The 12,312-nt window shown below is 44.5% G+C and overlaps 1 protein-coding gene across 1 annotated transcript in view; it reads right to left on the minus strand.

Annotated features, from left to right (window-relative positions):
- The window catches only part of CORO2B (coronin 2B), a 425,059-nt gene that overhangs the window by 88,347 nt on the left and 324,400 nt on the right, over nt 1–12,312 (minus strand). The window contains exon 3 of the mRNA XM_069624239.1: nt 2,660–2,776. Coding sequence (XP_069480340.1) covers nt 2,660–2,776 — 117 coding nt within the window. The remainder of the gene's footprint in view (nt 1–2,659; nt 2,777–12,312) is intronic.

Below are 12,312 nucleotides of genomic sequence, written 5' to 3' on the forward strand. Positions count from 1 at the left end.
TCAATTCCGCTGCAAATCTTTACACTTTGGTCAAACAACCCAAATCCCTTTTAAGAGCATAGTAACTCAATGCCTCCTTATTTTCCTCTCTGCCCAGTAAGAAAATCCTGGTTAATACGTATTTGCTTAGTGCACTTCTGAGAATGATTGCCCCAGTAGAAACTCCCATAACAATCCACCAAAGATCTGGAGGGGGTGTTGGAGGAGGTCAGAGAGGAAACAAACTTTGGTGGCGTTAAAGAAGATTGGGTCTATTTGTTGTTCTGGCCTGGATATAACAGCATCAGGTCGACTTTACTGCCAGTCTGAAGGGAAGCTAATATCCGCTCCAATAGGCCGGCAGTCTTATTTCTTTTGACTGCTCATTCTGTTGTAACAGGGTGGGCATTATTATCATTCTAAAAAGAGCGATGCATCATAGGAAGGGGATGTGAATATAATGGATACAAAAGCATGGGAACTCATCACATGTATAGAGGTCGTATTGCCCCTACTGAGTTGGGCACTATGCTACCTGTTTTCCAGGTTGGTTAATGCCATTATGAAATTTTACAGTTTAGGTATTCTCACTAAGTACTTTGTTTTATGGATTATTTTGTATGGGATTTTATGAAGTGTTTGTATTCTGCTACTCTATATTGTTGAGAAATGTGATTTATCGATATTTTGTGTAGGTTTTTAATGCGGGAAAGGGATTGTATTAATTCTGTGGGGTTTTTTTGTATGTGTTTGATGGACCAATGGATCTGAATAAACATATTGATTGATTGAAACAAACTGAAAATGTCCTCAGCTCGTTACGTTGTCCCTCTCCCCCTCGACCACAGGTCATTCAAAGCAACACTGATAGGAGTTACCTGCAGCAGTACTCCAGAGTCGCCTTAACTCCTGGCAGGAACCTCCTCGTCTCCTCTGGTTGGATGAAGCCAGGGACGTTGTCCTCTAGTACCGCCCTTAGACCAGCAGAATGGAAAACCGTGTCATTGATCGGGAGCTCCCCTGCTCCTTTCACGCATCTTAAAGACATGTTAGGCTTATTGGTGTCTCTAGTTAGAGGGCAATTAAGACGATTACTCTGCACCCTTCCGGATCGAGCATTTTTAAATCGTTGCAGCGCCTAATGCAGAGTCGCCTCCTACAGCCAGTGTTCGAAATTGAGCGGGAGGGTGTGGTGCTCCTTTCCTATGCTTTTATTTAAAAAAGAAACTGTTCCGGAATGGTTTCTTTTTAAAACAAAAGTAGAGGAATAAGTTGAAACGTGCACAAAGTCCCCATAAACAGAGATAATAGATTCATTGCAGCAGTAGATCCCCAGCTAGTCTAATAAAAACCTGTTAACCAAGTGTGCCTTCAGCCACGTCATTTATATCTGATCCTTGCTCTGAAGTCCTGTTAAAAACTAATATTGACAAAGGCAAAGGTGTTGGCATGTTTATAGTCATTAGACAGACATTTGCCAGGCACTGTTGCCATATGCCCAGTTAATCGCACCATGTATAGCTGTTGCCAATTTATGGTCAGGTAGTACCTTTATTGCAGTGCCTGGAAAATTCCTATACCTCCCCACACAAAAGCTTAAACTGTTGGCTTTGCCAACTCTTGTTTATGTGGCACTTCCATCAATCCAATCAGTGCTGTAACCGCTCCATGTGCGTGCAGTCGGATTCTGAGGAGTGGAAAAGGGCCTCACTCGCCCTTCACGTTTCCCTGTTATGGGGAAACAACCAACCCTGACAAGCTCCTCCCCACCGTGGCCAGCGCTGCGTTTACTCATGGACCTTTGATTAGAGGATGGCGTGTTTGTCTTGCAGGATGAGGATAGAATGTTCCGGCCATGGTTGTGCAAGAACATTTCCCTTCCGGTATCCCACAGATCCTCCTTTGGCGTCAAACCAATACTCCTTCCTCACAATTTCCACATTTTACTTCCCACACAGATATTGGTCATGTGCTTCAAGGATCTCCTGTGTGTCCCCCTCTTAAAAACATGCATGGGCATGAAAGGCATGAGGCATGAAAGCGCACTAGGAGGAGAACATCTTTGGACTGTTTGAGCTCAGTGCAGCTTGCACCCAGGGTAGCGCCCCTGCCACCCTTCCTTATATATATACAAAAACCCAGGGCAGAATTGGTACTTTATCCGGATAAAGGTCTCTCTGGGTCAACGTACAGGTTCCACCCATCTCCACAGTCCAGCAATTCACATATACTCATTCACTGCATACACCCAAACTGAGCTATCATGGAGGACAGCAAGTAAAAATGTCTTACCTGAGTATTGAGCTGCAGTAAAGTGAAAGGCCAAAATCGAAACTGCACGTGGAATGGTACAAATGTCTCCTGCCATAAGTGCGGGAGTGGGGTGGGCTATTGGGGGTGGTGATCAGTTAAGAGCCTGGTGCCCCCCTTCTCCTGTTGCTGATGTGAGAATTAAGAGCTCAGGAATGCAGCCATCATAAGAAATGGTGTGGGAGAGAGGCGAATGGGGAAGTATGTTTTCTGCAAAAATGTAGCCAGTTCAAAATAATGGGAAAAGGGACAGGGGAAATGCTAGGCCCCATGTTAAAAAGGGAAGAGTGGCCTAAGGCTGTGAGGGGGAAAAGGGGTGAACATTAGACCACCTCCCTACTCCACCATCTGGGGTAATGCATGAACTCACTGAGGTGTCTTCGGAGCATGAGGCAATAATGTTCTCCATGAAAGGGCTCCACTTGATGTCCAGCACGTTGCCTTGGTGGCCACACACCTTGGGGAAGTTCGGCTCGATGCGCCCGGTCTAAAGAAAGAGAAGACAGCTGAGTTAGTAAAGGGTGCAAAATCCTAGAAAGGCGCAGGCCTCCAGATTTGGAGAGACCACATGTCCAGGAGAGGAACTCATGAAGCAACACCCCAGTTCAGAAGGCTGTAAGGGAAGCTGGTGGATTGTCCAAGAGGCTTGGGTCTCCGAGAGACCAGCATTTATTTTGATGTATCCATTTAGTTAAGATAATACAAATAGAAGCTCTGTACATTTCTGGTTGTTTTACAAAACTGGTTCATTGAAATATCAGGTGAGCACGCACCAGGTACATTTGAAACACTCAGGGTGTCACCCTAATTAGAAAGATAATACAACATGGACCCTTTGCTCTATGTGCCAGACTGGCACATCTTCACCTCACTGATGACCCAAACAAGGCAGAAGCGAGTGGGGTTGGTTTTGGTACTCTTGTTCAGGAGACAATTGCCTAACATTTCAGTGCTGGACTGTCCTTGTGGGTGGGTCCAGACTGAAATAGAAATGGCTATTTCTCCTCTGTGAAGGGTGCAGTGAGCTCAGCCGTGGTTGTAGACCCTCCCGGGTGGGAACCAACCCAGAGAATAGGCTATCTGGCCATGTTCCCTCTTAGTAGAGGGAATCTCACAATTTTGTTAAATTTTAAGCATGCACCAGGCATTTGAGGTAGACCATGTGGAGGCTAAACAGTCCAACAATTAGATATACAGTAATTTACAGAACTTTACAATTATTTACAGGTGGAAACACGGTAGAGGTCCAGGAGGTTAAGCTGGAGGATTGAACACACTGAATGTCTCATTTTAAAGCTCTCAGATGCTGTGTGGGGCTAAATCCATGCTGTATGAAACAAAATAACGAATCAACCAGTCTTCCTGTTGGAGTGGGTGGTGAGTAGAGAGCGACTGGGGTTGGCGGGAGGTGAGGAGGAGGGAGAGTATGGCGACTTGGGAGAAATAGTGGGAAAAGTCCTCAGCAGAGGGAAAGGAGATGATCAAACAGGGATAAGTTGGGTGGCAGCATTGCCCAGAGGGTTCACAGTACCTTGTGATGATGGAAGCAGATACATATGAGGAGGCTGGTTTAGTGCTTGGATTTAGCAGTATCTAGAGAAGGGGAAAGGGCAAAATAGGATTCCTTATGAGAGCCAATGAGAGTGGGACAATTGGAATTTCATGAGCAGACCGTGTGAAGGTGCATGGTCATCAGCTGTCGAATCTTTGGGGTAGATTCAAGGCTGGGGGTGATGGGGAGTGAAGGAGCAGATTGGATAATCATGCTCCAAAAGAGAGGCTAGAGCTGAATTCAAGGACTTTTCAGAGCTAGTGTGGGGAGGGGCAAGAGCTTGGCAGGAGGACCCGATTTTGGCAAGACAGGATCCAAGCGAGTCTGGTTTGAGTTTTCAAGTGCTGATGGAGAGGTGGGGGGAGCAGAGGGGTACAGATGCAGACGGGTATGAGGGAATGGTCAGAGTGAAGGGGATCAGGGGTGGAGGCAGTACATTTGATGGGGGAAGAGAAGAAAATGAGGTCAAGCATGTTGCTAAGAATGCGAGCCGGTGGCTTGCAGTGGTGAAGCAGACAGTAGAAGGAACAGGTAAAGTTACGCTGGATGCATTCAGAAGGTTGAAGCCCACCATAAATAGAATCAATGTTTCGGAGGGTTGGAACTCAGTAGGAGGACAAGACAGGAATTTAAATTGCTGGGGTAGATGGATGACTACAACAGGAGAGGTTGGTAGGTTTAAAGGAAGAAGGGGAAAGAGGTCGACTCATGAAGCGGCCTCCACTCCCTCTCTTGTCCACATGTGGAACATGGAAGACAGTAGAAGGTTCTGGATGCGTGGCCGAGTGACGAGGGCTACTTCATGCTCTTATAATGGCCAATGCAGATACACAGGGTTGGTAGGGGGCGTCAAAGGAGGTCAGACGGGAAGAAGGCTCATTTCCAGAGTAATTGGCGATTCCAGAGTTCAAGGGAGAGGTCCCTAAGGGGACAGGAAGATCAGGGGGGTGGTTTGCTTCTGGGAAAAGAAGACAGGTAGATAAGATTGTAGTGGATCTGGTTGCTGTGGCATTATGCCTTTTATCCGAGGTATGAATGAGAGGGATGGGAGACGATGTGGGCAAGAGAGTAGCAGTAGGGAAAATGAGAAGGTTAGTGGATCAAATCCCCATATGACGGGTAGGTTATGGTTGGATGAGGAGGCACATTGTATGTGTAGATGGCTAAGCACTATACAGTGCTTCTGTCCCATCACCAAAGGATCTTTTCCTTTTCGATGTTAAACCGTAAAACAATAGGGCTGCATGTCACCATCTGGCACTGGAAATAAAGTAAATAACGGTCAATCAGGACAGATATTAGATCACTGTAAACTCAGTAGCGCCCAAACAGTGTTCTTACATAGGCTCATCCATGTCAGTGGAGAGTGATCGGTAACCAGCCTAAATATTATACCAGTAAGGTAGTACTTTAAGTAGGACATTGCCCACTTTATAGCTCAGCCTCAAGCTCAATTGTGGCATAGTTATTTTCTCTTGGGTAAAGTTTTCTACTGATACAAAGTATTGGGTGTTCAATGCCATCACGATTTTGGGAAAGGAGCGCCCCTAGTCTGACAGGTGAGGCATCAGTTTATAAAACAAACTAATTAAAGTTGGCTACTTTGAGTACTAGCTCACTACATAAGATTGTTTTAAGTTTGTCAAAACAGCTTTGATCTTTAGGGTTCCATTTTATCTTTTGATACTCTGCGTTCTTAGGTTTTTCAGTGAGGCAGGAGGTGATTGTAGAATAACTGGGAATGAACCATCTGTAATATCCCTCTAACCCTAAGAAGGCTCTCAGATCTTTCTTGGTCTTGGACTTGGGGTAGCTTGTACCACTTTCACCTTTTGTCTCTGGGCTGAATAAGTCAGTTTCCCACAAAGAAACCAAGATACTTGACTGCTGACTGTGCCAAGTGACATTTGTTTGAGCTTGGGAGAAGGCCCGCTTTTCTTAAGGCTCTGATGACTAGATAGAGGTGGTGCATAGTTCTTCCCATGACCTGCTATGAATAAAGATATCATTAAAATATGCCCTGTAAAAAGAGGAATATGGCAGAAGAAATTGGTCCATTAACCTTTGAAATGGGTCTGGTGTCCTGTGCAGGCCAAAGGATAATACCTGGAAGAGACCAATAGGGGTGGAGATGGCCTTTTTTCCACTTGTCCTCAGGATTGACCAGTACTTGCCAGAAACCTTTAGTCAGATTGATCATGGAGAGGAAAACAGCTGCTCCCAAACAATCAATTAGGTCATCTATCTTTGGCACAGGATGACTATCAAATTGGGACACCGCGTTTACCTTTCTGAAATCGATGCAGAATTTCCATGATCGATCTGGCTTGGCAACAAGTATAATCGGAGAGGACCAAAGACTCTGGGATGGCTCAATTATATCAGAGTTCAGCATCTTCTCCACTTCCTGTATGACCACTTTCTTTCTTGCTTCAGAGATTTGATAGGGTTTTAAATGGACAACTTTTCCTGGGGATGTGCGAATGTAGTGAAAAACCCATTTTACTCCCACTGGTTCATTCTTAAAGACATCAGTAAACTGCTTTAGGAGGTCTTGTAGGTCTTGTTTTTGGGTCAGGATAGGTGGGAAGGAATCAAATTATCTTCATCCGACTCGTCAGTCAAGAGACGAGTCAGCACCACAGTTGTGTGTTCGAGAGGATCCTCTCGCCACTCTTTAAAGAGCTTTATATGATATATGTGGGTTTTATTCCACCTGTCTGGTTGGGATACTCTATAGTTATATGGCCCAGTTTGTTCAATTAATTCATACGGTCTTTGCTATTTGGACAACATCTTATTGTTAGATGTTGGTTGGAAATCAAGGACTTTTTGCCCAATAGAAAAAGACTCAAGTCAAACCTTTTTTCCTGATAGGTCTTTTGGGTTTCTTGAGCTTCAGTAAGGAGGGTTTGGACTATTGTTCTTACAGTGGCCATATGTTCTTTCAGCCTTTGAGCAGTTGTGAGAGTGGCGTAAGGGCTTCCTCTCTCTCGTCCCAGGTTTCCCTCAACATAACAAGGACATCCCGTGGTTCCCTACCATACAGCAACTCAAATGGTGAAAACCATGTGGAGGATTGTGACATTTTCCAGATGATGGCAAACAGGGCCCAGGGGATCATAACATCCCAATTTTTACTTTAGGCTTCCACCAATTTAGGAATAACATTTTAAAGAGTTTTATTGAAATGTTCCACTAATCCGTCAGTTTGTGGGTTGTAGAGAAGCAGATGTGAACATCACTGATAGAACCCGCCCCCTCACATCCGACATATTGGATGAAGAACAAGAAGACACTGGGCATGACACCAGGTATTATTCCAATACTGCATTGGGTGTATGAGAGACGTTATGCACTCAGACAACTGTACTGAATGTACCCTTGAACTGAAGTGGTAGCAGGAGATTTGCAGACACCACTAAATATCAAAGACCTTTAAAGGAAATCCGACAGGCGCAAAGTGATGTAATAAGGAGAAGACACGATGATGCATTGAAACGGTATAAGAATACTTAAAGAACTAAAATGTAACTGAAGAAACAAGAGTAAGCCTACATACATGTGAGAAGAAACCATATATATATATATACAAAATATAAGTAACCAGATGAGTAGTAAATGTATATAGGCAGAAACGCAAGGTAGATGAGTCACATAGAAGCTTGCTGCAGTAGAAAATATAAAACAGGTAAAGCGGCCATCTGGAAAAGGTGGACTTTGTCTCTGAATAAAAGTAGGCGAAAAGCTCGTAGGAGAGAGACCATGGCTGAAGAGTTGACAGATGCTGGAAGTACATTTGTGCATGAACAAAGAATATCTGTTGGCCAGAGATAAAGGATGCCACAGCAAGAAGCAATTGCAGAGCACAATGGGAGTTAACAAGGATAAGCAACATACACAGGATATATTTCTCCTAGATTAAGTAAATGAGCAAACATTTGTAAATACAAAGGACTGAACAATTAAAGATGCAGAAAGCATATACGAAATGGAGAACCCAAGTCTCCAGTGGCCAAAGTGAGTTATGACACCCAGGATAATTGAGTCAAATAGTACTAAATGGAAAGACGGGAAGGACAAAATCATTGTCTCTTCATCCATAATTCAAGGCTTGAAAACAAGGCCCATTCATTAGGCTCTAACTGAGGATAGTGATGTACCTACACTCCCTTAAAGGTTCCAGAGAAGAGGACATCTAGCAAGGTCAAGTACAAAGGAGAAGCCTTGGCTGAAGGATTGGCTGATGAGAGATGGTAGACTAATTGGGCAAGTGGGCAGTAGTCCGACGTTGTTCTCGGCACCTGGGTTTCGTTTTTTGAATATGTGCTGCTAACGAGTCGAATGTCTAAGGTTGGGACAGAATACCAACCAACCAACCAGAGGGCCTATGCAATGGTGAGCATACATTGTTGCAGGTGCCAATCCGCCGTTATAATCTGTATTATACGTAGCTCGAGGGAAGTTCAAGGCATGCCTGCCAGAGAAGGGTCAGCCAATGCGGTTACCAACACTTACAGAAACTATAAGTAGATATGTTCCACTAACCAATCCCTCTGTACGGTAGGTTTTATTATTTGACATGTAGGATGATGTCATAACTGATGCACATCGAGGTATAAAGCCTTTGTGTAACTGAAATGTAATCGAGAATGTGTGGACTACGATTTGTTGTTTGCCAGGTTTCTCTATTTTATTGAACTGATAATAAGGTAGTATTTTGCCATATTCTTTGAGTCTGTCTGGTTATTTGGGCCCAAGAACATTTATTATGGTAATCCTATTCCACGAACTCTCAAAAGTGCTACTGCACAGGGTGGTAGACCGAGGTTCTAAAAGTATTAATGCAGAGAATGTCCTTTACTTCTGTCATTAATCGACTCATGAAAGTAGTCCCTTGATCCATTAGGATCTCTTTCTGGAAACCGACTCATGAAACAAATGCGATTAGGCGTTTCAAAATTTGTTGGGACGTATTGATGCGTAAAGGAAAGGCCTCTGGGTATCGAGTGGCGTAATCCACAATTATTAATATGTACAGATTTCCCAACCTAGATGCCTCAAGGGGCCCCACTATGACCATGCCTATGTGAGAAAAGGGCACATCAATAATAGGTGAAGGTTGTAGTGGAGCAGGGGTAGGTATTTGGGAGCTAGTCTTAACATAGGGAACATGCGATTACACAATTCTTCACATCAGCATAGATTCCCGGACAATAGAACCAGTTTAGGATGTTTTCCCCTGGGTATTAGCTGTTCCTAGGTGACCACCTGTTAAATGGGAGTGGGAACTCTCTAGTACCATCCTTTTATGATTTTTAATCACCATAGTCTGGGTCATAGGAGTATGTTTGGAACTGAGATTGCCTCTGTAAAGTAGCCCCGGTTTCCGAAAGAAGAATGGCTCCCCTTTTAATCTTCCCTCCTCTTCAGGCACTACCTATAGAACGGCCTCTGCTAACAAGGGGTCATTCCTTTGAGCAAAGGCTAAATCAGGAATGGTCTCCATCTCCTCACCAGTCGCTGAGGACTTTTCCTCTGCCTCACCAAAGCCCCCTTTTCAGTTTTATCTGTCTCCTTAACTTCTTTCATCTTGATGAACAAAACATTTTCTAGGATACCATGAGCTCTGTATCCTCCTCGTTTTACTCGATAGGCTTTTTCCCATTATTTTGGAGTAGCACCTTTATATCACCCCTATGATCAGGATCTATGACGCCTAGGCCATACCTGCCAAGCTAGGCCAGATTTAGAGGTTAACCCTATATACACGTGTTGGTGGGTACTACAACCAGGTCAGTGGGTGTTAGCATTCTTTCTCTGAGTTGTATCACTTCTTCCCTGTTACTACAAAGGTCGAACCAGATAGATCTTTCTGTAGCTACTGATGGATCCGAGGCTCGGTTGCTACTTTTCAAATTTGAGGGTTCCCCAGTGTGACGAATCAACTTCCGGGGCACCAGTGGTCCAGGGATGAATATCGGTTTCTAAACCATCAATCAACCCCACACCTCTAGTACACCAGAAGGGATATGAACAGATTATAATACAAGTGAAAGACCTCCTTGTCCAATTTTGGTAACTTGGATGAACAACAGGCTTATCTCTGCAAGGTCGTGGATTGTTGGTTAGTTGCAACACAGCAAAAATACAATTATTACCCAATGATTAAAGAGACTGTCCAGTAAAGGTTATATAAAAATATCTACTTTACAGTTCTAGCACACTACAATTACAACCCACTGTAAAGGAACACAGAGGACAGACCGTTTCAGGAAAGAAAGTGGTGCACTCGGGATACTGACAGGAGGGTAGTTGGTAAAGCAATCAGTCTTACTGTTCAAGGTTATTTGGTTTCAACACCAAAAGGGCATAAAGTCGTAACGGTCTCTAGGGGCCTTCAGAGAAGGACCAGGGGGAAGAACTGCAATATACCTGGTGCTGAAGAAGTTCTTGGTGCTCGACAGCGTAGAGGTGGTTCGAGGGTGCTTCCCAGGCCATGAGACAGAGTTGGTGGCGGGAGACAGCTGCCGGTACCAGGCAGCAGGCAGTTCAGCAAGCGAGTCTGGATGGATGCCTGAAGGCTGTCCGGTGCGGTGGCTCAGGGCCAAAAATCGTCATCTCTGTGCTGGTCGGCGGATCTGGAATGCTGGTCAAGGCGTCTCGGACGGCTCTGGTGACTACGGCGTGACAACAGTCAGCGGTGCAGCCGGATGCGGTTCGAGGACTCTACTGTCTCAAAATTGTCCTTAAAAAGATGGACGCTGGATGATGCGCGAGTGGCACTCATCGTATCTTCTTCGCAGGGCTCGTGTCCCTTCAAGGCGGACAGCCCAAAGCTCAGGAGGGTTTTATCAGGCAACAACCTTGTCCTTTGTCCAGAGACTACGGCACTTCCCACCTAGGAAGCTTGCTGTCAGAACCTAGCATTGCAAGCTGTGTGCTGGCTGGGTACCAGTTCTGGAGCTGCTGGATGGGTCCTCTGAGTTCGGTATCTCCTGCTGTTCCCTGGGAGATGTATAGGGGAGGAATCTTGCTTCCCTCTTGGAACTCCTGGCCTTCCTTCACTGGCGGAAGATGGAAGGTAGACTGTACCTTTAGCTCGGTTCCAAATGAGTCCTTCCTGTTCCATTTGAAGTCTTCATATGATCTGATCAGTGGGGGTCTCAGCCCTCTCTTAAAGCCAAACGGGCCCCAGTGATTGGTGCAGACTTAGCCATCCTTAATGAACCAATCCTGGGTCCCCACCAACAATCTTCAGTGATGCTTCAGGTCAGAATCAGAGTGCTTGGCAAAAGTCAGGGGAAGGATGACAACATATACTTCTAAGTCCCACCCATCTTCCTTTCTGTTGTAGTTTCCCTACCTAAACCAAACTAATGGCTCTGTCTTTTGTCAAGATGTCCAAAGTAGAAATATGTCCCGTCTTCGAAAGCATTTTCTGGCCCTCACAATCTAAAACTAATTCTAAGGTGTACAGGGGCAATGTCTCTGGTTCTCAAAGTGCTCAAATGTTCAAATCCATCAAAGGAATAAATCCAACCAAAAGTTCCTCTTGAATGATATTCACAGTTGCAGGGAATGGCTCCCTTCCACAGATGTCTCTTTAGCAGAACAAAAGTGTCAAAGAATCATTAAGTTCCTTTTAACCCAAGCAGGTAACTCTTCTCTTTGCATGTTCACAGTTCCGGGGCATGGCTTCTTTACCAAGGTTTCCTCTTTACCACTTTGAAGATAGTTAAATAATCCCAAGAACATATATCGTAGAGTTTCTCATTTATGATATCACAATTAAGTGCGGGTCCCAGACTCGCAGGTTACCTGGTATACTTCCCTGCCAGGTTTTCCTTTACCTTCACTACAATTCACAAACTAAAGGGCATGGATCTTCCTTGAGATTCTCCTCTTTACTGAGGTGTGTAACTTGTACGTGAATTGTCCTGGTATATTCTCCTGTCAGGACTTGCACTTGATTCACAGTCTCTTTCAACATCTTGAGTTTGCCTAGTATACTCCCCTGCAAGGACTATGCAGTTTCTTAAATATTTGCTTTCAAAGACTTGGCGTTTTCGGGTGTACTCTGCAGCCAGGACTTCCATGGAATATTTCAAAATGTTTGATTCATAATTCCTCTCAAAAATACTCGGCCTTGCCTGGTATACTATCCTGCCAGGACTTGCATGAAATTGTCTCTCTCTTCATCCATATAATATTTGCCAAATGTTGGATTAACAGCTCTTGTTTGCAAAAGTCTTTCAATATTCACTTTCCTGCTTTGGGTCTCTGCCCCTTTCACCAGACTATTAAAATATAAGGGATTCTCCTTTATGTATGGGTTCAACGACCAAGTTGTTGTGGAACTCTCATTAATGTTACTTTCTCTACAGGCTACGTTTTGCATCTCTTGCTTTGCTTTCGTAATGCAGCATACACTTCTAGGTTATCCGGTAACACATCTGTCTTCCCTGGGC

The sequence above is a fragment of the Ambystoma mexicanum genome, chromosome 11 (genome assembly GCF_040938575.1).
Source record: "Ambystoma mexicanum isolate Mex_15411 chromosome 11, UKY_AmexF1_1, whole genome shotgun sequence".
NCBI classification, from domain to species: domain Eukaryota; kingdom Metazoa; phylum Chordata; class Amphibia; order Caudata; family Ambystomatidae; genus Ambystoma; species Ambystoma mexicanum.